We start from the raw sequence: 25,890 nt of genomic DNA, 5'->3' as shown, positions 1-25,890 counted from the left end.
AGAGGAGGTTAGAAAGGATTGGAAAGAGCGTCTGGATAAACAATTCACAAAGAAACAATGGGGGGATATATGTATGTCTCACAAATATACAACAAAGCCTAGAAGATTTAGGATCTTTGCTTGGAAGTGTTTGCACAGATATTTTTATACCCTAAGTAGATTCCAAAGAATTCATCCTTGGGTAGACAGCAAATGTTGGAGGCATGACTGGGAAGAAAGAGGTAACTGGGAACATATTTTCTGTGAGTGTAATGAGTTGGCAGACTTTAAACATTCCCTGTAGCTGCTCTCTCATAAATAATGGGCGAGCAAATTGGTGTAACTAAGAAACTTTTTTTTTGACCTATGATACAGAATAAGAATTGCCTGAACATGGTAAGGCCTTGCTGTATCTAATTATGGTGGCTGCCAAAAAAGCAGTTACTGGAAAATGGAAAACAAACTCTAAACCAACTTTACTAGAAGTAGTGAATATAGTAACAGAGAGAAAAACAACTTGAATTGGGATCTTTAGAAAGGGGTAGGAGCAAATTACTTAAGAAAACATGGGAATGGTGGGAATAATAAATGCAGAGGAGGAATGAGGTTTTAAAAGAAGGCAGGATCTGAATGAGCTATGTAATATCTGACTGACAATGACTGGATAGATTATAAGTGATGTATAATATTTGCAATTACAATTATGTCAACATGGTTTGTGATGTATAATGTTTGCAACTAAAATTATGCCAATATGTTTTGTTTTCATTTATATAAATGTATGATTTTCTATGTCATATGTGATAATTTAATAAAGATATTTCATGTCTAAAAAAAAAAAAAAACATTTATGGAAATGGAGTATTGTGTACTAACAGAAATAGAGCACAGAACATTGCTATTCCACAAAACTTTTTTTTGTTTTGTTTTGCAACACAGGAGAAAGATCAACATGGATCTTGCAGGTAAGTTAAAGACTGATCGAATCTGTGGCAGTTCAGAAGCTAAAATCTGGCACACACTAGTATTTACAAAGTGTAACAGGCATTAGAAATACAGGCTGTGATGGTCGATAAGTGAAAGCTAGGGCAAAAGCAACCCTCAGGGCTGCCTGAATGATTGACTCTCGATGGTTTTGTCCTTATGATTCCAGGGACACCCACCACAACGGAACAAACAGATTCAAGTCCAGTATGGGGAAGCTTGATGGTCAGCAGGCAGAGGGGCAAAAAGGATCTAGAAAAAGTATCATCATTCTTCTTTTCCTGGCACATTCAAAAGAAAAAGCCACCCCCAACGACCAACAATGACCAAGTCATACTCCTGATCTTCTAACAGTTCCTTGTAATGCAATGACAGCAGGTTCATATTTTCATAAACAGATATCTACTCCATTTTCCTTCACGGGAATGGTTAAACCATTCCCATTCCATGTTAATATGCTCAGCCCATATCTCTCAACCACTGCTATCACCTTGTCCCCTCCTACAACATTCAGTACAAAAGGGGTTCTGACAAACACGTAACAGAATAATTTCACCTATACATGAACATAAATACAATCATAACAGAAAACTTATATCTACCCAGCATTATAGACAATATTTTGCAAGCAAAGTTGTCCAGTGATGCAAACTTGCTAAGCTATCACATCATATCAGCTCCAACAATTCTTTCACATTTACGTCTAAAGTCACGCATCACTCATAGGTATCCTAGCAACTTCTTAAAACTTTAAAGTCCATCAGATCAATGCAATTAACATATATTGTCCTTTATTAACCACAAATCCACTGTTTTAGCCAGCATGTTAAAATCAGCCAGTAGGAGAATCAACTCCCTCTCTCCTGATATAACCATTAGTAATACAGCTTGATTTAACACGGCTCACCTATCAAAGCAAAGGCTGCCCCCCTTCTAATCCAGTAAAGCAAGCATAACAGATTAATATTAGGCACATAAACATCTGTAGTCATAATTGCTCTGCAGAAAAGATGACATTCTTATTCACATCAGTTCACTTCAGGTCATTTCACCCAGCTTGTTTACACAGAATAGTACTGTCTCTCTATTTCTGCAGCAGGAACTTCATAAATGTCTCAGGCACTTAATTTTGTATTAGTATCTGCAACGTTTCAGCTTAATCAAACCTGCAATCCATACTCTTTTTGTCTTTTTAGACTCTTCATCAACCACCCATCTTAGTAGTCATATTTGTATATAGCGTGAATCACCTCCTGTGTATCCTGGGTAAAACAAATGAAGTGTAAGCTTCAGGGCACAACATTCCCATGGCAACCAAAAAATGTGCTGTCTTCCTGCTAGTATGACAACTAAAATCATTATCAAAAATGCTCTCATCATAAACTTTTCACTTCTTCTCCTGTTGTCAAAGAAATGGCGAAATCTAGTCCATAAGCTTGTTATGCCAGACATCTTACCAAAGTATGGTATGGCTGTTTTACATACCCTGCTGTACTGGAATACAGAGTCTGTGTGCCCAATGAACTCAGTACAGTTCTGGAGACCTGTTCTTCTGGAACCCAGCTTATCTTGTATGAAAGACAAATTAAAGTGAACCTTTTTTTTATGTATTTCAATGTTTGAATTTTTTTTCTACGTGCTCCTTCCCCATCTCCACTTGCATTTCATTAGATCAGTATTAGGCTAACAGGGTTGTGGGCCATTTTAAGCCTAGCCAATTACCCCATGTGAAAATCAAACTCTGCATCTTGTATCTGTAAGGTAAAGACATTAACCATTATATGCCAGATGAGAAGTATGAAGCTGAGTTTATTTCACTTTAAAAAGGTTCTTCAAGTTGGCCAGAAGAACTTCCCCCACCACCTTATTAACCATGTTCGACTGCCCGGAATCAAACAGCTAATGCACTCAATCTACACTCGCCATATTTGCTTCTTCTGCATTTGAAAGTCAGAACTCTTCAGACTGCTTCCTTACTTTACTTTCAGGTTTCTTGGCAGACTGAGTCATGAAAGTGACCATCGTAGACACAACTTAAAAAAACTTAACGCAGGTTAAGATCACATTTTGCAAGATTTACCCAAGAAATGACTGGTGGACACACCTTTTCACAACCCCCCCCACACACACACACACACAAAACTCCTACTCTATGTTTTTTTTTTTTTTTTGTGACGTAGGGCATGCAGTAGTACACGGTAGACTAGGTATAAAAGTATGAAAGTTTCCATTATGTCATCCCATTTGCAACCTTTGCATGTAATTATTTTTTTAGTGTCTCTTCGCAATGCTTCCAGGTGTGACCACACACCACGCATCTCACTCCTCCTACCTACGCTATCATCTCCTTGAACAGGTCTCCAGACCTGTATACGATAATCTACATATAGCCTTCCCAAATATCCATAAAGACAGATAACCTGTTTTCTACAGGTAATGCTTCTTGTACACGTTAGTATTATACAAGATTTCCTTTATGCAATCATTTCCACAGGTCTCCACTTCTCAGATGAACTTCACAGCATTTCTGCAATGCATTTACTCTATTATGCTTTACATAATTCTTGTCATCTTGACAAGTCTTTTTTTATGTCATCAGGAAAATGTGCAGTCTTCCTCCCAAGCGGTCTGCTTGGTCAGTAAGGCACTAGTTACCATTATTTTGCCTCCATGAGCTCCATTTACTATACTTATTATATCCTAGTATCTAATAGATTATCAATGCTGCTACCCCAGGACCCACTCAAAGTCTGTGTGATTTTTTCACTAACTTTTCTATCTCTGGTCTGCAAACCACATACAAAGCTAAGTAATTGCAGAGTTTGCCCATTATATGATAATGATAAAAAAGATACACACAAATTAAACAGAATGCCAATTGAGCAGCATTATTGCTTGTTAGCACTTTCATTTCATTTTGTTGACTCCGTATGATCATTTTTAGGAAGGAATTCCTCTCATTCTGATATTTGAGCAGTAAATGCAAGTCGACTATTCTGCAAGGGCACAAGATAGGAATGCTGATGATAACTGTCACCTATTCCTCTATAACTTGTTTTTAACAATTTGGAGGTTTTCTTCCTAAGTCTTCTCTACAAATGGTGCTTCTTCTGAGGTCTTTTTTTTATTAGTCAGGTAACTAACTGGTCTTGAGTCCCTTTTCTTTTGAGACCAGATCCACAAGGACATGGGTAAATATGATAGAGACGAACATGAAAGTAAGCAGTCGACTGCCCTCTTTTTGGGAGAAAAAAACAAAGTACCCAGGGAAAACCTACTCAGACATTAGATCTTTGTGATTTGGTAACATTGACTAATGATGTGACATTCATGCCCATCTAAAAATGAGGCTGATAACACAGGCAGTATGGGGAGACCATGGAAGGTAAGATTTGGGATTGAACCACAGACCCTAGTGGCATGAGGCATAGATCTTTGCCACTAATCCTCCATGCTGTCTCAAGAGGTAGCATTACTTGTTACCAAAATCTAAAATAAAAATGACAACAAAACATCTAATCAAAAATAAGTTACTTATGAGGCCACAGAAACATAAAAATAAATAGTAGTTAAAGTAAGAATAAGTTTGAAGTAAAGATGAAAAAAAGATGGTGAAAAAGTAGGATTGCAAGATGGGTACATTTACCAAATGTTTTTTGTTTTAGCAGGGATTCTATAATTTCCCCTACAACATAGGCCTAGATGGTAGGTCACTATTTCCATCCTCTTTCTGGTTGTCACCATTGTAACCAGGAAGTATACTTGCTCCTTACCAGTTATAAACAGCTGCTCCCTCATCCTGTGATTAGTTGTCAGTCCATTTTTGGCACTCAGTTCTCTAAAAATTCAAGGGTGTAGCCCCCTCTCTCTTGCCTTGTTCATTGCCTTGTTTTCTTTTTTTCATCTTTCAGGACTCATTCTAATCTGACTAATCCTTCTCATAGACATTCCCATTTTGGTTACTATCCCATCTACATCTCCGTGAATTTTCTTTTTTTTTTTCCCAATTTTTTCTTTTCGACCCAAAAAGAGGGCAGTCGATCATTCATGTTTTCATCCATGGTATCAATCATAAAGTCATTCAAAAGGAAATCTGGTCCTAAGAAGAAAGTACTCAAGACCAAAAAAGACCCCCTAGTTAGAAAAAAGAAGAAAAAAGAAAGAGAAGAAAAACTCCAAATTGTTATAGAAACTTAGACAGGAATTGAAAAAATAGTTATAGAGGAATATCTGGTGTATATCTAAGTATTTCCTATGCATTTATCAAAGCTCATAGCGACTTGCATTTACTCCTCAAAAAAAACAGTGGATCAAAAAAAATGATGAAATGAAAAAAAAAAGTCAACAAATGTCATGAAAAGTCTGTTTAATTTAAATGTTGCTCAACTGGCATTCTGTATCATATATCTGGTATCATCTAATATTATTATGAGTGTATGCAATAAATGAGAGATATAAAGTAATATGTATTTGAAAAAAGTCAAAGCATCCCGTTGATGAAAAAAAAAAATAAAAAATCAAACTTAAAAAGGCAAAATATACACACAACTTTATATGAGCAATAACTTCACACACCCATTTTGCAGCATTATCTTTTCAACAGCATTAAAACGTTTTACTTCAGCTTTAGATAAATTTTCAACAATTGCCCTTCTCTCAATTTCTAATTTTGTTTTGGAAATAATTGCGAGATTTTTACATTTAATTTTCCTTAATAATGCTTGGCATGGCTTAATCAAGTTTATGGCTTTATTTTCAATAAATTTTTGCAACAACACTTAACAATCGAACAGAATCTATTGCTTTTAATTTACAAATCATCTGCTAAATTCAGAAAATCTTTACCGAATTGTCTTTGCTAGGATTTTGGGACTGTATTTTTACATTTTGTTTATGATTTCTGGCAAATTTCAACAACGAATCTTAACCTTCTTTTTCTCTTTTAAATTTCTGCTTTAATTCTTTTTTTCTACTCTCCTCTTTTTTCTCTTCTTCCTTCCTACTTCTTTTTTTATTCCTCTCTCCTCTTCTCTCTTGTCCTTTCTATTTCCTAATTTCTCCCCTATCATATCATTGACTTTGACAATACAAATAGCTCATATCATATGAGTGCTACTTATCAGGGTACCCAGTCTAAATTGTGCTGCACCATAAAACACCATAATAACAGTGCAGGATAATGTAACAGCCCAGCGCGCACACAGCCTCGTGTAACTTGCTCCCCCGAAAAGTAATGTCAGCTGGTGCACAAACGTAATCTATTGCAAAAAAAAAAAATAGAAGCATATGATGATTTTCATTAATTAAGTTCAAAATCTAAAATAAGCATTTAGTATATCAAATATTATTAACTCTTTAAGTTAATACTTATCTTTAAATGTTATTTTAACAATAAGTTTGAGTACAGCTTAAGCAAATAATAGATCACATATTTTATCAAAGCTTAGTAAAAGTTTAAGAACTTAACCCTTTAAAATATGGCAATATCTGCTGCCTTTTAAAAGCTCCCCACCCATTACTTAGAACATCTTTAAATTCTTTATCAGCATTTGTCTTAATCTTTCTTCCTCTCTCTTCTTCTTCTTATTTTTTTTTGTTATCTCTTATTTTATTTTCTTCTTCCTTCATTTCCATTTGCTTTATCCAGAATTTTATTTTCGTTTTTGCTTGCTCTCTTCAGCTCTCGCTTCATCTTACGTTCCCTTTCTTACTTCTTGTTGCATGCAATTAATTGCTCATTTATTTTCACATTCAAATTGTGGTTAATTAAAATTATTGATTATTTTCTTTTAATTCTTGTCTGTTGGCATTTGCATTGACTGATTTTGAAAGTATCATTATTTTACAACCTCTAATAATTTAAGATTTTTTCTACCATCATCTGTTTGTGTACTCAGTCATAGTGTTTTTTTATTTTTTCTTTAGATTTTAAGATTTCTAGTACTGCAAGGGCTACATAGCATTTGCAAGTTTTTTTTACACAGAACCATGGTGGCAATTTTTTTGTTAATATTTGCATAGTACTGTAAAGTTCTGTGCCCACACATAACCATGCTTTTTTTGCTTTTACTAATGTCCTTAAGTTTGTATGTGTATTGGGCTTTACTCATCAATGTATTCCTGACTTGTTCACATTGTAATACAATCTTGTATATAACAAATTTAATAATGTTATAAAAAAATACCTAATATATTAATGGGCTACATAACATAAAACCAAATGAAATGGGCAAAATCATAATAATCTTAATGATAAAACACATCTGGTCCCTAAATTACTTGAAATTATGCATTAAAAAAAGCCTTAAGAAATATTAAACTTTGAGATTCTCTGCTGATGGATCTGTATTTATATTTGGATGTATCATGTTTGGCTGTATGTTATCCGTGTGTTTAGTTGTGTGTGTGTGTTTGTGTGTTGTGTTTTTGTGTGTGCTAAATTTGCATTTTACTAGCAGACTGTGCCGTGTGTGTGTGTGTGTTTGTGTGTTTGTGTGTGTGTGGTAAAGTATGTGCATGGGTGTGTGGTGTAAACAGGTGTGGCCATTAACTGCAACCGACATGATGAAATCGCAGTGATGTGTGTCGTGGCATCCAAGTGTGGGAAACTGCAACCAAGAACTCTGAAAAGCTGAAAAAAAACACCTATTTGATGAACGCTTTTACTATAGTGAGATGTAAACAGCATAAAATGGAGGCACACATATGATCTTAGGCCACACACAGGCTAGGGCTAGTCCTGTATGTAAACCAGAGGACAAGTGTGGTACAGGACAGGTCAGAACTGCAAGTGTGCACTTTAAAGTCAAACTATTTTTATCACTATAAGGGGTCTAGAGGGTGGTGACAGACATCAGAGGACTAATATTACCAAAATGTAAGCACTGAGAAAACAGGAAAGAAGAAAATACTACTGCTGGGAATTAGCGCTTGAACTTTTGATAACGTGACTTACCTCACCTGAACTTGTATCCCTGTCTTGCCTGTACAATTATGAATTAATTACTTGGTGAAATCTTTGTTGAGCTATTGAGGACATGCTGAATGTCTCTACAACAAAACTAACATAAGACTTGGTGAGACAACATTGTCATCTCTTACGGAACAAGAAACCTGTTTCATAAGATCACATTTTTTTAATTACAAGCTTATAATCTACTGTTATTGATCATCTAACTGCTTTGCTGATATAACTCAAGTCTGCTTTTGATATCATCCATAAAGGCAACTAGTGATGTTTTACAAATAGAAATGTGAACCATAATACTGAAACAGTATCTTATTAAGGCAAACTCTGTGCTACAGAATAATCTCTGTTTTCCAGATGTTTACAACTAGCTCCACTACTGAGTTAGCTGATGTGTTGTAAGACCCACTGGCTGTGTGATCTAGACAGTGTTTCAAAAACAAGAACAACAAAAAGTGCTTTAAAGAATAAACAGCTATCATCCCTCAGGAGCCTGTGCAACACTGAATACAGTGAGAACTCTGAAATCTTTGAACATTTTTAGTTGAACAAGTTGTTTCATTTCAGAAAAGCAGCAGTTTTCTCTACAGCTTGCATCACAGTGCTGTAGGCAGTAGCACAGTTACCTGTGCAGATCATCCCGATGTTCTCTTCATTCCCAAATATCCTGCCCCAAATCTCAGCCTAACCAATGTGGAAATATTGTGATCTGAGCTAAAAATATTATCGGCTCTCCTGGGCTCTTTGAGGATATAACCAAACTTTTTAAATAAAAGTTCAGTGTTCTTCCCAATACAAATAATTACACATTTCTTTACACACAGTAAAAAGTCTTTTGGCTTTTCCCGGTTACGGGTCACCACAGCGGAACTCTGGTCCGCTCATGATTGGCAGTGGATTTTTACGGTGCTGAGTTGCCAGTCCGACACCCAACCTTCAAGGAAGGCATGCCCATTCACGCACACACCTACCTGCATGTCTTTAACGTCACTCGACCACGGGGGGGACATGCAGACTCCACACAGAAGGCGCTCCAGCCAAGAATCGAGCAGGAGAACCTCTTGCTATGAGGCGACAATGCTAACCGCTGCACCACCGGGGCCTACAATAAACAAAGGATTACCATTATCTCATCAAAGCTTGACAGTGTCTAGACTTCCCTAAAGCTCTGTTGCATTTGTACTGCCAAAAATGGAAACCACCTCGCAACCTCCTGCATATTTACCTGGTGAGCCAATTCTACCAATGTAAAAATATGTGATATAATAAAGAAATAAAATACTGTGCTTTTTACATATCATGTGTTGTGTCTGACAATATTCTTCCACTCAACTCTTTTACGTAACTAGTTTATGATTAATTATGCAGCAGTTCATAGGTTCGTAGGCAAGTACTAGGCTATCTGCCCAAGGGCATTTATAAGCCTAGCCAGAATGTGTTGGCTTTCGCCACCCCCTTAGATTAGTTCCCTGTGCCTCTGTCCAGCAGAGCCGTCAGTTCCCTGCGCCACTGTCCAGCAGACCCATTAGTTCCCTGCGCCACTGTCCAGCAGAGCCAGTGCAGTGATCCCCGGGGTAAATTTTCTGTTTCCCATCCACCCGTCAAGGTTTCTCTTGAAGAGTGTTAGTGAGGGGCTCTGCCTGATGTATACTGGAATCCTGTTCCAAAGCATGGGGAGTCTCTGGGATAGGAATCTATCCCTCCAGCATGTCCTATTTATCGTTGTCGTGAGGTTTATATCTCTAGAGCATGTGGCTCTCTGGGATTTGTTTTTTTTTTTAGGTGGAGCATGTCCATCAATTCTGGGTTGGACATGGCCTTGTATGTCACGCAGAGATCACCTCTGAGTAAGCGGTACGCAACTGAGTACAGCTGGAGTTTCTTGAGTCGGGCTGCATAGGGCATCTGTTTGAGGCCAGTAATTCTCTTGGTGAGGTACTTTTTTGTGGCCTTTCCAGCTGTTGCAGGTGTCTTGTAAGGTACATCCCAAATGGGTCGTTGTATTCTATGATGGGTCTAATGAGTGATGAGTAGAGAGGCACAATAACCTCTTTTGTTCTAGATGCAAACCCTTTTCTGATTAGGTGGGCCACATAGAAGGATTTTCTAACCACCTTGGCAATATGATTATCAAAGGAGAGATTACTATCTGCTTGGGTCCCCAGATCCCTTATTACATTTTCTGTATTTAAGGGACTACCACCTATGTGGTAGTTCGTGGGTATTTTGTTTTTTCCAAAGGGGATGACTATGCACTTTTTGGCATTTAGCTTGAGGCCATGATTTTGACACCAGGTATCCGTCTCAGTGAGACCCATCTGAAGTGTGTCTGTATCAGCTGGGGAATCAATTATGGCCCCTAGTTTGCAGTCGTCTGCGAACTTGGTCAGCCATATTCCTCCTATGCTTGCCTGTACCTCTGAGAAGTATATACCGAACAGGAGGGGTCCTAGGACTGAGCCCTGGGGACTCCACTTGTAACCGGTTTAGAGTCGGACATAGAGCCTGCAACTCTCACCATGTGGGTTCTATCCATGAGCCAGTTGGCAACCCATCTCGTGACGTAGGGGTTTATGTTCAAGCTGGTGAGCTTGTCTATAATACTAGAATGGGGAATGGTATCGAAAGCCTTTGCGAGGTGTAGGTAGGCTGTGTGGACCTCCTTTCTCTCATCTAATGTCTTGGTAACCATCTTAAAGAAGTCCACCAGGTTTAGGAGGCATGATCTGCCCTTAACAAAACCAAACTCGGTAGGGTCCAAGGTTTGGAGGTTCCCAATGTCTCTGTTAATGAGTTCCATGATGATGTGTTCCATAGCCTAGCAGACCAGGTTAGTCAGGCTTATAGGGCGATAGTTCCCGGGGTCCATTGTGGCTCCAACTTTGTGGAGCGGGATAGCTGTTGCTGTGCGCCACTCTATGGGTATGTAGCCTGTAGAGAGGCTGAGTTTGAACAGTGTGTTTAGGTGAGGGGTTAGTTCATTTTGGAGCTCTTGTAAATGTGTAACTGCTTTATCCAATCCAGTACACTTACAATGCAGAACTCTGTCAAATTATTTTGGTAGACCTAGATATGCTTTTTGGTGTGTCAGGCCTTCATGTACTGCAACAGTTTCTTAAGCAAAAAATGCTCTCAAAATTAGAAAAAAAAGACATTTGCATCATAAACTCATATGGATCTTGAGTTGCAAGCAAAAGTTTTACTTGTATGACAGGTCCATTCAGCGTTTCCTTTAATTTACAATGTACATTGATGACTTACTAAAAAGTCATTACCTTTGTGAGAAGGAAAGGAACTCTATTTACTACCTCATTTCCAGTACTCACCAGTCTTTAAGTTATCTGTAAAAAAGTTTTGTTAAGAGTGCTGATAATATTGTTGATTTTGTAAAGGAAATTTCCTGGGATATTACTGGGACTCATGGAGACAGAAACATAGTAAGCACTAACGATCTTTCTTGAGTTAGAACTCTTATTTCCATAAATTTTTGCTAGCTTTTAATTGTTGGTAAACTGTCAGAAATTGTTTCTGACTTTTAGACTTCCATTTTTCTGACATAATACATTTGGTATCTAGGTTTTGTTAACCTTTTTTAGGCATTCTGATTCCTCTGGTCAGAGCTTTTTGTGCTTTGTTTTCTCTGTGTTTTTTCCTGTCATGCTGATTATTGAGCTTTACTCCTAGCAGTTAAGATAGAACCTTCCATTGTCCTGGGTCTTTCCTGGTGATGATGACAACACACCAAGGGATGGGGGAGGCATTGTACAGTTATGTACTGTCTAGTCATGGTATTATCTGTACCCTCAAGGTCTCCTTATTTACTTCCACAACAAATCTAAGATGCTTCCCACCAATGTGAGAGTGCTGCTACATGTACAACGACATTGACAGATGCATGACAGTTGCTGCCATGGACTTGAGATCACCAAGCACAGGTCCTCCTGATCCTGTGGTCAGTGGTAATTTGCAAGTCTCCAAATGCATGGGAGCAGGTTTGCTTGACTGAAACCACCATCTCCTTTAACCTAACTGTCCAAATTTCACTCAAGCCCATCTTCTCTTGCCTGGCTCTTCTAGCAGTTGAGCTGTTATTGGAACTCCGGCTCTCTGGGTCTCAGTCAGACCTTCAGCCCACTACACTACAGAAATGGAATTTGTTTAACCCTGTTTTGGTATTTATCTGCTCATATGGGCTATGCAGTAACTTATTTTTCTGTTATAAAGTTAGTTGCTTTACACTGCATTTTTGCAACTATGGTTGTTGTGACTGTTTATTGCCTATGACCAAGGACAAAGAATGTGTGGTAAAGGGCCACCCACCTACCTGGTTAACAAATGAACATCCAAGAAGTACACAGCCACAGCTGCAGCCACAAAAATGAAACCTTTCTGCAGTAAAAATAAGGAGTTGGATGTTTCACCAAATGTACATGCTTTGAATATGAACAGGACTAGCTTATGATGCTGAAACAAGTAAGCCATTTACTATCATTACTTTCCAAAGTGCCCTAAAGAGCTCCTCTCGAAAAGCACTGTATTGTTTCGGAGTACAGCCAACACAACTCATACAAATGTTAGCAGAAAGACACTTTCTCACTACCCGCTAATGTGCTGCACCTTTCATCAGCTAGGCACACACATGCAGAATTCCTCCACCTGCATCATCAGTTGCATAACAAACTTGGGAAGGTGTCATTGTCTGCTAGATGACATCATGGCCACTAACTCATATGCCATCATGTGCCACAAAAATTGACATCATCATTCATATTTCATCATCTGAGCATTTTTATTACATGTGGGTGACTCCTAATAAATAAATCACTATTCCTTCTGTTTTCTACATATTTGAGGTCTCTGAAAACTGTTTTCAGAAATACTTCTTATGGTATGCTTTCTGCAGATAATTTCTGGTACAATGTTTTCACTGGCACAGTTAAGCTCGTTTATCTAACAGGTGCCCAGCATGAAGGCTACAAATGTGAAATGTATTTGACAGGACTGAGCAAAGAGAAAAGCTAATACATTCAGTGTCAGCGGTTTAGTGTATAACTGCTATGAGCGCCTTTAATCTTAGTCTTAACAGTGAAAGCAGAGTCATGGCTTCACTTTAAAAGTCGAGTTACAAATGACAGCTTGATCCAGTGTCATTCATATAACCATAACTACACTAAGCATTTACCGCAGCTGAAGTCTTCTTGATATACTCTACTAGAATGAGTCCTTGTTTAAGGACTTTACAATAATCAACATTCCAAATAGTCTAAAATGTGACATCAGGCTTGAATTAAAACACACAAAAAATACTAATGTTACTTTGCAACTCTCTTGGGGTATATGTTTTATACCACTGAATATATGGCAGTAATATACTAAGGACATTAAACCATATTCTGGAAGGGTAATGCACTTGCATTATGATGCTTTCTGCATGGGAGCTTCTTGTCTACTAATACTGTCACTGAAAGACCCATTAAATCAAGGAAATGGTTTCTACACTGTGTTGTAATCAAGCACATTAGAAGCCCTGTCTCAGAGTTTTTTTTTTTTTTTGATTTTCTGGGCTTGATGTTGTGTGGTTCACTGTTTTGAGCATTCAGTCTTCTAATAGAGATCCACTGCAACACTCGACCCCATGTAGAAAATGGGGTTTGAGTGTGTGTGTGTGTGTGTGTGTATCTATCTATCTATATATATATATATATATATATATATATATATATATATATATATATATATATATATATATATATATATATATATATATATGGGTCTACTTCACTTCACCTAAATCCCATTTCACTGAGACCAAATCACCTAAAGTTCGCAATACTGACAACTCATTTCAGTGAATTGTAAGCCACAGACTTGATGTGGCAGTGTGTAGAGTACTGTGAGGCAAGTAAAAGGTATATGCCCTGTTCCCCACTGTAGTGTGGCCTGGAATTAGCATATATATATATATATATATATATATATATATATATATATATATATATATATATAGTTAGTGAGGTGTGGGGGCACAGCCTCCCACATCAGGGGTTGTGGGAGGCATAACCCCCCCCCCCTCTTAGTTTGGTTTTATATTGTCTGTTTTTTGTTAAGAGGATATAGAAGTAGTTTTTAAGTTGTAGAAAGAGGTAGCCATTAGTTTTGTGAGTTGTCTGTGTATGATTTTCCATTTAGTCTTGTGAAATTTAGCATTTAAGCTGTCGGTGAAATGAGATGTCAGTGTTTTGAAGTTTAGGTGATGTGATCTCAGTGAAATGAATGTCAGTGAAATGGGATTTCGGTGAAGTGAAGTAGACCCATATTATATACACACACACACACACACACACACACACACACACACACACAGATATACATAGGAGATTACGAGGTAATGGCTCTGGGGCCCTTACAAGCCTAGCCAAAAGTTTATCCCCAAAAAATAAACCCCAATCAGCACCTGTCACCCCTGTCAGTGAGGGACACAGGTGGGACACCCCTGGGACAAATTATTGGTTACCCATCCACTCATGAAGGTTGCGCCTGAAGAGGGTCAGCAATGTACTGTGTTTGATGTGTATGGGGAGTCTATTCCAGAGATGAGGCAGCCTCTGGGAGACAAACCTGTCTCTCTCCAGCAGGTTTTGTTAATGTCACATATTAGATTTAAGGCTATCAATCGGGTACTAGGAGAGAAGTTAGACTTACAGATATGTAACATCTCTAGTACAACAGGGTCTGAGATTGCCTTGTAAGTGAGGCACAGATCACATCTGAGCAATCTGCATGATACAGAGCAGAGTGATAATTGGAGCCTGTCCACATAGGGCAGATGTTGGAAGGACATCGATTCTCTTTGTGAGGTATTTCTGTGGCCCTTCCAGTTGGTGCAGGTGTTTGGAAAGGTACATACCAAAAGGAGCATTGTACTCAATTATTGACCTAATGAGAGAGGAGTACATAGAGGTAATAGCCTACTTTTTTCTGGATGCATTCCCTTTACTTATGAGGTGAACCAAGTAAAAGGCTTTTCTGACCACTGCTGCTACATGATGGTCAAATCTGAGATGGGTGTCAACTTGTGTACCCAGGTCTTTCACCACAGGTTGTGCGCTTAGGGGTTGCTGTTAATGTGGTAATCAGTAGGGGTCATTTTTTTGCCAAATGGTATGACCATACTGTACATTTTTTTTGCATTTAACTTAAGGCCATGACTTTGGCACCAAGTCATTTATTGCTGTGAGACCCTCCTGAAGTATGTTAATATCAGAGAAAATCACGAGAGAGAATTGTTTGAGGTCATTGGCTGTTTGTTCTAAGTAGTGGGGATATTTGTAGCATTTCCATATTCAGGCTTGTATTTGGGCCTAGTGTTTGTGGAGGCTGTGTGTCTGAGCACATATTCAGGGACATCTTGGTTTAGCCAAAGCCATCAGGCATTTCAGTGAGAGAGAATTGTTTGAGGTCATTGGCTGACTGAGGTCACCTGAACTACAGCTTAGACTAAGCACCTTATTGGTTCTTTTGAGATTTCTTTCTTAAAAACTGTCTCAGGTTTCAACTTTCTGTTACCTAAGAAGTTCATTTGTGAGTGTTCTGCCATTTCACACTGAGCTTGATCGAAGGAAGGACACTGAGGAAACACGGAGCTATAATATATAACATTAAGTATCCTGTTTTTTGGTTATTTTGTTCTTTATTTCTTTGTTATTTATAGCACTTTGTGTACTGTGTATTTTTCTAGCTAGTTTCACTGTGTGTGAGGTATTAACTGGAAATTGTCCACTTTTATTAAGCATCTGTTGGGTTGTTTGTTTGTAATAACTTGTTGCAGTTAAACTCTTTTTCTAGAGGCTCCTTTAGCCGTTTAAAACTTTCATTTAAAGGCTCACTGCTGCTTTTCAGGTGTGAGAAACATTTCTGCAGTTTGTTTCTGACCCTCCCTCCCTGTTGGTATAGTGTTTTTATAGTTGGTGGCTTTGCAGTTGCCCGCCCCTAGTGTAAATTTGATCTGGGACCCTCCTCCCAGACTAGTATCATTACCTCATTCTACCCAGTACAGGGAGAACATTTGAGAAGGCCAAACAGCTTAGTTTCTGCTACTCCTTTCTCTCTTTCATTTCTCTCTTTCCACTTAAAAAAAAAAAAAAAAAACATTTATCTGCTTTTACTGTATTTGTGTTTCTTCCTACTTTATTTTGCTTTTGCATTATCTTAAAAGTACTCAGTTGTATTTATTACTGCTTGGTGTAACTCATTCTAAGCCTTTTAGTTTAAGCACTTGGGCTTCAGACCAGTTGTTTTACATTAAGAAGGTTTGTGGCCTGCACTGTGGTGGCAGGACAGGTAGCTTACATCCTTCTAAGTTGGGAACTGCTGATTGAGGGCTCAGTGTCTGTTATTTTAAAAGTGTATTAGTTCTGGTTTAAGCACTTGGGCTTCAGGCCAGTTATTTTACATTAAGAAGGTTCATGGTCTGCACTCTTGTGGGAGGAGAGGCTGGACTTTGCCCTTCTAAGCTGGGAATTTCTGGTTAAAGGCTTACAGTGCCTGCATATCTGAATTGTTTCTTACTGAAATTGGCACACCTTGTTTGCTGTAGCATAGACTAGATCCAGGCCTGCTGAATCTAGCTTTGTTTGTATGCTTGTTGTTTGTTTGCTTATTTCCCTGAAACGCTAATTTCACCTAAAACGGGGCTTTTCAGCACTTCTGTGGATCCCTAGTGATATCTGCATTGCTTACTGTACTTATTTCCTTGTTTCACTTGAAAGAAAGTTACTGTTTGTCGTTTTTGGATTTAAGTTACCTGTAACACATCGCATTTAAGTTACCTGGCACTTGCTCACTAAGTCAGCACTAAAAAATTAAAAGCACTACACCCTCACAAACTCCCCTTGAGTACCTTGTTCCCCATTGGCCCTTTTTTTCAATTATAAAGGAATTCCCAATACTATTCTAGCATGTCCAAAGGTCAGTTGTCAATCTCCTCTCCGGTCCAGCTGGTGAATCTGGGAATCTTCAGGCAATGTTACAACTGCCTCATGTACACAGACAACCCTCTCCTCCTCCCAACAAATTCCAACACGTGAGAGATGCAACCATATAGCCAAACTGGAGGCTAAGCTCTCTCAACTCAGTACTGGTGTAACCAGTCAGGAGGAGAAGGAAACCACACTCACTACAATTCCAGTCTCACATAGACCTACCACGACAGCAAACCAAACACATAAACACACAAAACATACTGAGGCTCTAAATAAAAATCTGCCTAAGCAGCAGAGACCTCCAAAGCAGACACCCAAGCAACCGCTACCCCAAAACAAAACACGTGCAACAAATAGCTCACAAAGCCAGTGTGCCGAACAGTCACAGCCCTTAAGGCTAAACAACACACCTGATACACTTGTAATAGGTGACTCTATCATCAGGCACACTGACGTCCTGCTCACCAGGCTGAACAAGGAGAAGGTCATGGTGAGCTGCCTGTCGGGTGCTAGGATCCGCCACATAACACAAGCACTCAGGTCACTCCAAGGCAAGTACAAATAGGACTCAATCATTGTCCATGCTGGTGTGAATGACCTGAGACGTACCTCCCTGGACTACATGAAAATAGACATAGAGGAGCTCTCTGAGCATGTAGCCCAGGCCGGTATGACCCTGACCTTGAGTAGCATCTTACCCTCACCAAGAATGATGCCACAATATGAAGACAAGATGATCAATTTCAACAATTAGCTTAAGTATTGGTGTCATTCAAAGGGGATCCAATGCCTGTCAGCCTGGGATGACATGCTCGACAAGCCACGATGCTTCGCTAGGGACGGCTTGCACCTGTCACCCCTGGGCTATCAGATATTGGCAAAGGCTCTTGCTACCCCCAAAGTGCCTTTTTTAGGCAAGGCTCAAAAGACAAACCCACCTCCATAGGTATCACAAGGGATAAGAAACTAAGAGTAATGCTACTCAACGTCAGTAGTCTAAACCTCAAGATGCACGCACTCGAAACTCTCCTTAGCATGGAGAACATCGATATCTGTGCAGTAACAGAAACCTGGTTCAAGGCTCCTGAGAGCACCCCAGCACTACCAGGTTATACCTCATGCCATGCTTTTCGCCCCAAAACTTGGACTGAACAACAAAAGAAGGGGGAGTATCAATATTCATCAAAGATACCCACACCTCCAGGTTGGTGGCACAGCACGAAGCATCAGAGACTATCCATGTGCAAATAACAGTGGGTAAAACTGCCTTCCAGTTTATAGCCTGCTACAGACCACCCTCACAAATCCAGGAACCCCACTCGGCCTTCCTGAGAACACTGGAAAATATGAAGGTCTCTCCAAACTCCATTATATTGGGCGACTTCAACTACCCAAACATAGACTGGGAGCATTACTCTAGCTCCAACACCCTAGCCCAAAGGTTCCTAGAATTTATAAACTCAAATGCTATGGAACAACTTGTTACCACTCCCACAAGAGGGGAAAACATACTGGACCTGATCATCACTAACATGGGGACTCTATGCTCCAGACCAGAAGTGTATCCCTCACTGGTAAGATCAGACCATAAACTAATCTCACTGGATATTCACATCCTGACCTCACCCCCTGCCCAGAAAACCACAGTGAAATACTTCTCTAAAGCAAATTTCACACTCCTCAAAACCAAGGTGGAATCCTTCAAAGCCCCCGGGCCTGTGGAAAATACAGCCCAGACTGCAGAATCCTTTATAAACGCATTCTATGAACACCTTCAGGAATGCATGGATCTTGCAATCCCAAATAAAACCAAGACCCAATCCTCCAAAGGCAAACGTCCTGTCTGGTGGACCCCAGCCATAAACAGACTATACAATAGAAGGTGGAAGCTGCTACATGATAGAGCAAAATCCCAAAAAGGGAAGGCATCTCTGATCAGTATTAGCAAAAAACTACGGGCACTCATAAAATCGTCTAAGGCCAGTTTCGAGAGAAATATTGCACAGGACACTAAGGATAATCACAAGGCTTTGTTTAGTTATGTTAGGAACCTGGGTGGGAATTCCCAGATATGCTCAGAATTAGTCCAAAATGACAAAAAATACACCGAACCCACAGACATTGCCAACATCCTAGCTGACAGGTTCAGCACAAACTCCCCACCAAAAGGGTAAATATCTATCCCAGCAGAGTGCTGCCCCCCTGACATCTCAGATGCTCAGGTAAGAGCCGCCCTCTCCAAAGCAAAAAACATAGCATCAATGGGACCAGATGGTGTCCCGGGCTGGATGGTGTCCCGGGCTGCATCCTACATGAACTCCAAAAAGAGCTAAACCCAAACATAAAACTACTGTTCAATCTCAGCCTTACTACAGGATATGTACCCAAAGAGTGGCGTACAGCAACAGTGGTCCCTCTCCACAAAGGTGGTGCCTCAACGGATCCTGCAAACTATCGCCCCATAAGCCTGACTAGCTTGGTCTGCAAAGCTATGGAAAGGATCATCATGGACCTCCTAAATAAAGATATTGGGGACCTACAGACACTGGATCCTACCCAGTTCGGCTTTGTTTGCCTCTTAAACCTGGTCGATTTCTTTGAAACAGTCACCAAGGCCATTGACGAGGGGAAGGTGGTCCACACAGCCTACCTGGACCTCGCAAAAGCCTTCAATACAATACCCCACTTGGGCATTATAGATAAGCTCACCAGCTTAAATATAAACCCCTATGTCACTAGATGGGTTACAAACTGGCTCAAGGACAGAACCCACATGGTTAGAATTGCTGGAGCCATGTCAGACTCCAAACCAGTTACAAATGGCGTCCCACAAGGCTCAGTCCTGGGACCTCTCTTGTTCGGTATATATTTCTCGGAGGTACAGGCCAACACGGAAGGACTGTGGCTGACCAAGTTTGCAGATGACTGCAAACTGGGCGCCATAATCGACTCTCCAGCCAACACAAGCATCCTCCAAAAGGGCCTCATAGAAACAGACAACTGGTGCCAGAGCCATGGCCTCAAGCTAAACGCCAAAAAGTGTATAGTCATCCCCTTTGGCAAAAACAAAGTGCCCACAAATTACCACATAGGTGGTAATCCATTAAGTACAGAAGAAGTAATTAGGGACCTGGGGACCCAAGTTGATAGCAATCTCTCATTTGACAACCACATGGCCAAAGTGGTTAGAAGAACATTTTATATAGCCCACCTAATCATGAAGGGATTCACATCTAGATCAGGGGAGGTCATCGTGCCTCTTTACTCATCCCTCATCAAGCCCATAATTGAGTAGAATGCCCCTTTTGAGATGTACCTTACTAGACACCTGCAGCAACTGGAAAGACCCCAAAAGTACCTCACCAAGAGGATCAAAGGGCTCAAACAGATGCCATATGCTGCCCGGTTAAAGAAACTCCAGCTCTACTCGGTGGTATACTGCCTGCTCAGAGGTGATCTGTGCCTGACGTATAAAGCCATATCCAACCTGGAATTAATGGACATGCTGCACCTCAGAAAATCCAAATCCCATCAAGCTACGCGCTCGAGAGACTTAGACTTCATCACTGAAATAAACAGGACATGCTGGAGGGACAGATTCATAACCCAGAGGCTCCCTTCACTCTGGAATAAAATCCCAGTCCAGGTTAGGCAGAGTCCCTCATTGACTCTCTTCAAGAGGAATCTTGATGAGTGGATAGGAGATCATAGGTTTACCCCGGGTATCACTTCTGTATCACTGTTAGACAGAGGCACAGTATACTAACCTCGAAAAAGTGCATAGCAAAATTAATTTAAAATGGGTGGTGAAAGCCAAACACACTCTGGCTAGGCTTATAAATGCCCTAGGGCAGATAGCCTAGTATGAACCTATGAACCTATCATTTGGGGAGTCAATGACAGCACCCAACTTACAGTCATCTGCAAACTTGGTCAGCCACAGGCCTTTTGTCTTTGCCTGGACCTCTGAGAAGTAGATGCCAAACAATAGGGGTTTGCAGGACAAATCACTGGTGACAGGTCTGCTGTTGGAGGTGGTGGCACCTAAATTGACCTTGTGGGTCTTATCAGTGAGCCAGTTGGCCACCTACCTGATGAGATAGGAACTTACACAAAGTTGTGTTAACTTTTCGATGATGCCCGAGTGGGGGATTGTGTCAAAGGTTTTGGCCAAGTCAAGGTAAGCTGTCTGTACTGACTTTCCCTCATCCAGTGCCTTGGTGACAATCTCAAAAAACTCAACCAGGTACAAATGGCAAGATCTGCTCTTGACGAAATCAAACTGGGTAAGGTCAATTGTCTGGAGGTTGCCTATATGTCCTTGTTTCTGAGGTTCATAATAATACACTCCATGGCCTTACAGATCAGGCTTATCAAGCTAATGGGGTGATTAGTTTCCAGGATCCGTAGTGGCACCACCTTTGTGCAAAGGGATGACAATGGCAGTTCTCCATTCTGCTGGAATAAAGCCTGTACTTAGGCTATGGTTGAATATGGTGCTCAATGGTGAGGCTAGTTCTTGCTGAAGATGCTGCAGAATACATCCTGGGATACTATCAGGTCCCATGGAAGCTGTGTTCCTTGCCTTGGATAGGGCCATTTAACACTTTGATCTATGGAGATGTGAGGTGCGGGGCAAGTATTGGGGATGTTGAATGGGCCTTTGGGGGGAACAGGGGATGAAGTTTGTGCTGAACCTATCTGCTAGCAGGTGGGCTAAGTTAACAGGATCAGTGTAAGTGATACTGTTAAGTACTAATTTGGAAGAAACCTGGGCTTTACCATGGAGGTTCCTGATGTAACTGAAGAAGGCTTTGTGGTTTCCTTTTGTTTCGGAGGCTTGTTTCAATTCATAACTGGCGTTTGGAGATTTTCACTAGTGATCTAATTTGCTTGTTGAGGCTAAGGAGGCAGTTTTTCCAATTGGGAATTTGTGCTTTTTTTACCCTTGGACAACAGTTTCTTCCTTTTTTTGTAAAGCCTGTTGATAGAGGATGTCCACCACATAGGTTTGTGTTTCCTTGAGGAGCAGGTTTTAGTTCTGTTGGGTATGACTGAGTCCATGTAGTTGTACAGGTGCTTGTATACTGCACTGGCATACTGTTCAGGATATTTGTCTGCACCCTCTAAGGGGGCAATGGCGTGACGCTGCTGATACCCTCCCTTAGAAGGTTGCAGTCAGTTTTTGAGAAGTTTTCAGTCTGGTTATGGCTTGGGGGGGGGGGGGTTGGATGGGATATACATGTCGAATGAGACAGACCGATGGTCTGATCTCACCAGGGAAGCCTTACTATGGGTGTGGTGCAGTGGTCACCCATGTTGGTGAGAACCAAGTCTGGAATGCTATCTCCTCTTGGGGGGGTGAGACAAGCTGGTCTAGTGTGTTAGAATTGATGAATTTAAGGAATCACTGGATGAGTGCATTGGAGCAGGAAGAGTTCACCCAGTTTATGGTGGGGTAGTTGAAGTCACCAAGGATCAGGGTGTTAGGGGGGTAACTTGATGGACTCAAGTAAGCCCAGGTAGGAGGAGTCAGTGTCCTGAGTCATGGAGGGGTGTCTATAGCTGGCTATAACTTGGATGGCTATTTTGCTCAATTGTCAATTGCACCTGGAGAAGTTCTAGTATACACACACACACACACACATATATATATATATATATATATATATATATATATATATATAGATATATATGGGTCCCCTTCAAATGGTCGACATTTCACAATATCGACATTCATATGGCTGAGACCATATGATCGACATTTGAAATGTCGACCATGGGGAACTGGCATCTCCCTACAGTGCGGAATGGAAAGATTTCTACTTCCGCACTGTAGTGCGATCTCGGATTTGGTATATTTAAGTTCCGGGGGGTATGGGGGGTGGAGCAGCATTAAGGTAAGTTTTTTTTTTTTTTTTATGTTTTACTTATATGGTCGACATTTTAAATGTCGATCATATGGTCTCAGCCATATGAATTTAGACATTGTGAAATGTCGAACATCTCAAGTAGACCCATACATACATACATATATATATATATATATATATATATATATATATGTATGTATGTATAGGTCCCACTTGGAAGATAGACGTTTTAGAAATTCAAACTTCATATGGTCAAGACCATATGACTGATGTTCTGAAAAGGCGAGGCAGTTGTACTGAGATTATGGTACAGTGGCTATTGTGGAATTTAACATTTCCCCAGTGTGATCTCGGAGTTGGTATACATAATTGGCAGGGGGTGTGGGGGTGCAGAAGGGCTTTCCCCACTACAAAAATACAGGGTTTTTTTTTGTTTGTTTGTTTTTGAAATTATAAAATTTTGATTGTATGGTCAAGACCATATGCAATGGGATGTTCTGTAATTTCAATGTAACACACACACACACACACACACACACACACACACACACACACACACACACACACACACTCACACTCACATCAAGAGAGAGACATTGTGCATGCATATTCCTTAACACCTCACTGTATTATATTATACTATATTTCAGTGTCACAGATGGGGACTCCTTGGTCCAAGTCTGCATATTTCTCTACATTTGTGATCATCTGTGAGATCCTATTTAACAAGCAGTTAATTTTCCCTGTCTTTTTAAGAATCACCTATATCCTTTTCTTGCTGTTTTGAACTCTCTCACAGTTTTATTTTCATTATGCAAGCTCTTCAATGAGGTTGCTTTAATCATTCTCTCCCCTTTTGTGAAAAATAGTTTACTATGTGTTCCCCTGAACAGATATTCACTGAATCTATGGAGGCAAATGACCACAGGCCTTCTCACTTGTAGCCTCACTAGTTATTGCAGCAGTTTGAGTTCACTATGACAAATTAAGGCTTATTATATCATAAGGCTGGCTTAAAAGATTTATCATTCTTAAGTAGCATATATCTTAACTGTCCATCAGTATAAAAAATGTTCATTCTGTTAACAAATTCAGATAAACAAACTTGCATGAAACAACTTGCAGTGTAAACGGTATACAAAATGCTTAACTGAAAATTCAGACAACTATATGAAGATATGTGATGTAGGCGCTGACAGATGAGGAGCTATTTCACAGGATCGTGAAAACTACTTCATCTAATATTAATGAGTTTTGAAGCACCTGCCTTCTCGATGAAACCCTGTAGTACTCATTCATTCACTTAGCCCACTGTTTCTTCTACAGGAAGTATCATAGCTAGCTATATGCACCTGTTACATTACTTGTATTTAGTTAGATTTTTTAATGTAGTCCTTTCTGAAAGCACTTTGGGAAGCTTCAGTGAACAAAGACACAAACAAATGCTATAGTTAATGCAAGTACTTTAAACTGAATGACCATGAGGTTTACTGAAGTTAATGATGTACTTGGCAGAAATAATATGGCACTTAATTTTGCTAGTTACCACAAGCAAGTAAATGTACAAGAAACACCACTTAAGGGGCAAAACTCTAAGCTGATACTGAAGCAAAATGAACAAAACTGCACAGGCCGGCCCCTCTGAGCTATGCATTTTGTCTCTCTCATCTCTTTGTGAAGCTTGAAGACTACCTGAATTTCTGTAGCATAAAATGAAGCTATAAGTACTCTGAGGGGTGAAAATACTCAAAACTACTGCATTTTTCAAAACAGAGCTATTAAATACAGTACCTAACTTTTAAAATCTCTCTTGCTCTTTTATGTATACATACACTACCACATAACCAGGCGGGTCATACAGTAATCTTTTTCATAAAGTTAACACAGTGGTATGGGAGATGGTTATATTCAAAGTTCAGGTTCTCAGCTCACACCAACTGCTTAGATTCATGTTCCAGTAATAACATTTTAGTTTAGCTTAAGGAGGTGCTACAACCCTCTGGGGCTGTCCTTGGGATGAGATGTTAAACTACAGGCCTTTTTGCCTGAGTTGTAACAGTTTATGCAGATATTAAACTTCTTGTGGCAATTACTGTAAGAAAAACAGTGATGACTTTATTTAGTCACTAAACATTAACATTACAAACAATAATAAAAGTAGTATTACTAGAAAAAAGAACTTCAAATAAAACTATATATCTGGAGAAACAATATCACTAGATTTTTTTTGAACATATATCCTCATCCCAACCATCTTTTTTTCCGAAATATATTCTAAACCTTTACCTGTCAACAGCACCCATAACTACCCAAGTATTACCACTTAAGAACTCCTTCCTTGCCAAATATTCCATGTACGTCATTAATATTCTGCAGATTATAACTTGTGCAGAACAAGACCCACAACAAATCATACTAAATTTTCTCTGCTGTCCTGGCCAAATTACATCTCCCACTTTATATATCTTCCAAATAATACCCACAATAAATCACATCAGAATTTCTATTGTCCTGGCATAATTAGCTACAATCTGTATAATGCTACTTTGAGTCACCCCTGAAACAGGCTACATGACCAGTGGGACTAACCCAGTCAATACAAAGTAAATAAAATAAAAGGTAATCCACCTGTAGTGAGTGGTACTGGTGAGCACTTCCAGTGTTGTGTTATGGACATGGGAACAGCGTATACAGCTGTACTATGATAAATAATGCAGTAAACAACACAGTGGTAGGACTTGTGAACAGTAACCACAAAACCGGAAAAGCAGAACTCACAAAGAGTCACAGGTTAACTTGGATGTGGAATGGCTCACTGAGAAGAGAGTTCCTTCTATTTCCCTATCACAATCATGTGACATGGTAAACAACATACCTTACTGTAGAATGTTCAGAAAGACAACGTTTAAAATGTGGCACATGTTATCTCTCACCTCCTTTCCACCCATGGCTTCAAACATCTTCTCAAGCTGGACTCTTAACTGTTGAACATTGTTCATCAGGATACACGGCTAAAGCAAGGAGAAAAAAAAAACAAGACATTGAGGGATGCAGTGACCTCTGACTTTCCTTACAACGTGCAGGTAAAATGATAAGACTTTAATTT

At 39.7% G+C, this 25,890-nt stretch overlaps 1 protein-coding gene across 9 annotated transcripts in view; it reads right to left on the bottom strand.

Moving 5' to 3' along the window:
* LOC122806326 (protein unc-13 homolog B-like) overlaps positions 1–25,890 on the bottom strand; it is a 2,554,726-nt gene that overhangs the window by 566,196 nt on the left and 1,962,640 nt on the right. For all 9 annotated transcript variants that reach the window (XM_044076650.1, XM_044076675.1, XM_044076685.1 and 6 more), the window contains one exon: positions 25,718–25,795. In XM_044076650.1, the coding sequence (XP_043932585.1) occupies positions 25,718–25,795 (78 nt within the window). The remainder of the gene's footprint in view (positions 1–25,717; positions 25,796–25,890) is intronic.

Source organism: Protopterus annectens, chromosome 1.part1 (genome assembly GCF_019279795.1).
Source record: "Protopterus annectens isolate FY-2018-M chromosome 1.part1, PAN1.0, whole genome shotgun sequence".
NCBI lineage: Eukaryota > Metazoa > Chordata > Ceratodontiformes > Protopteridae > Protopterus > Protopterus annectens.
This window is presented reverse-complemented; position numbering and strand designations above follow the sequence as displayed.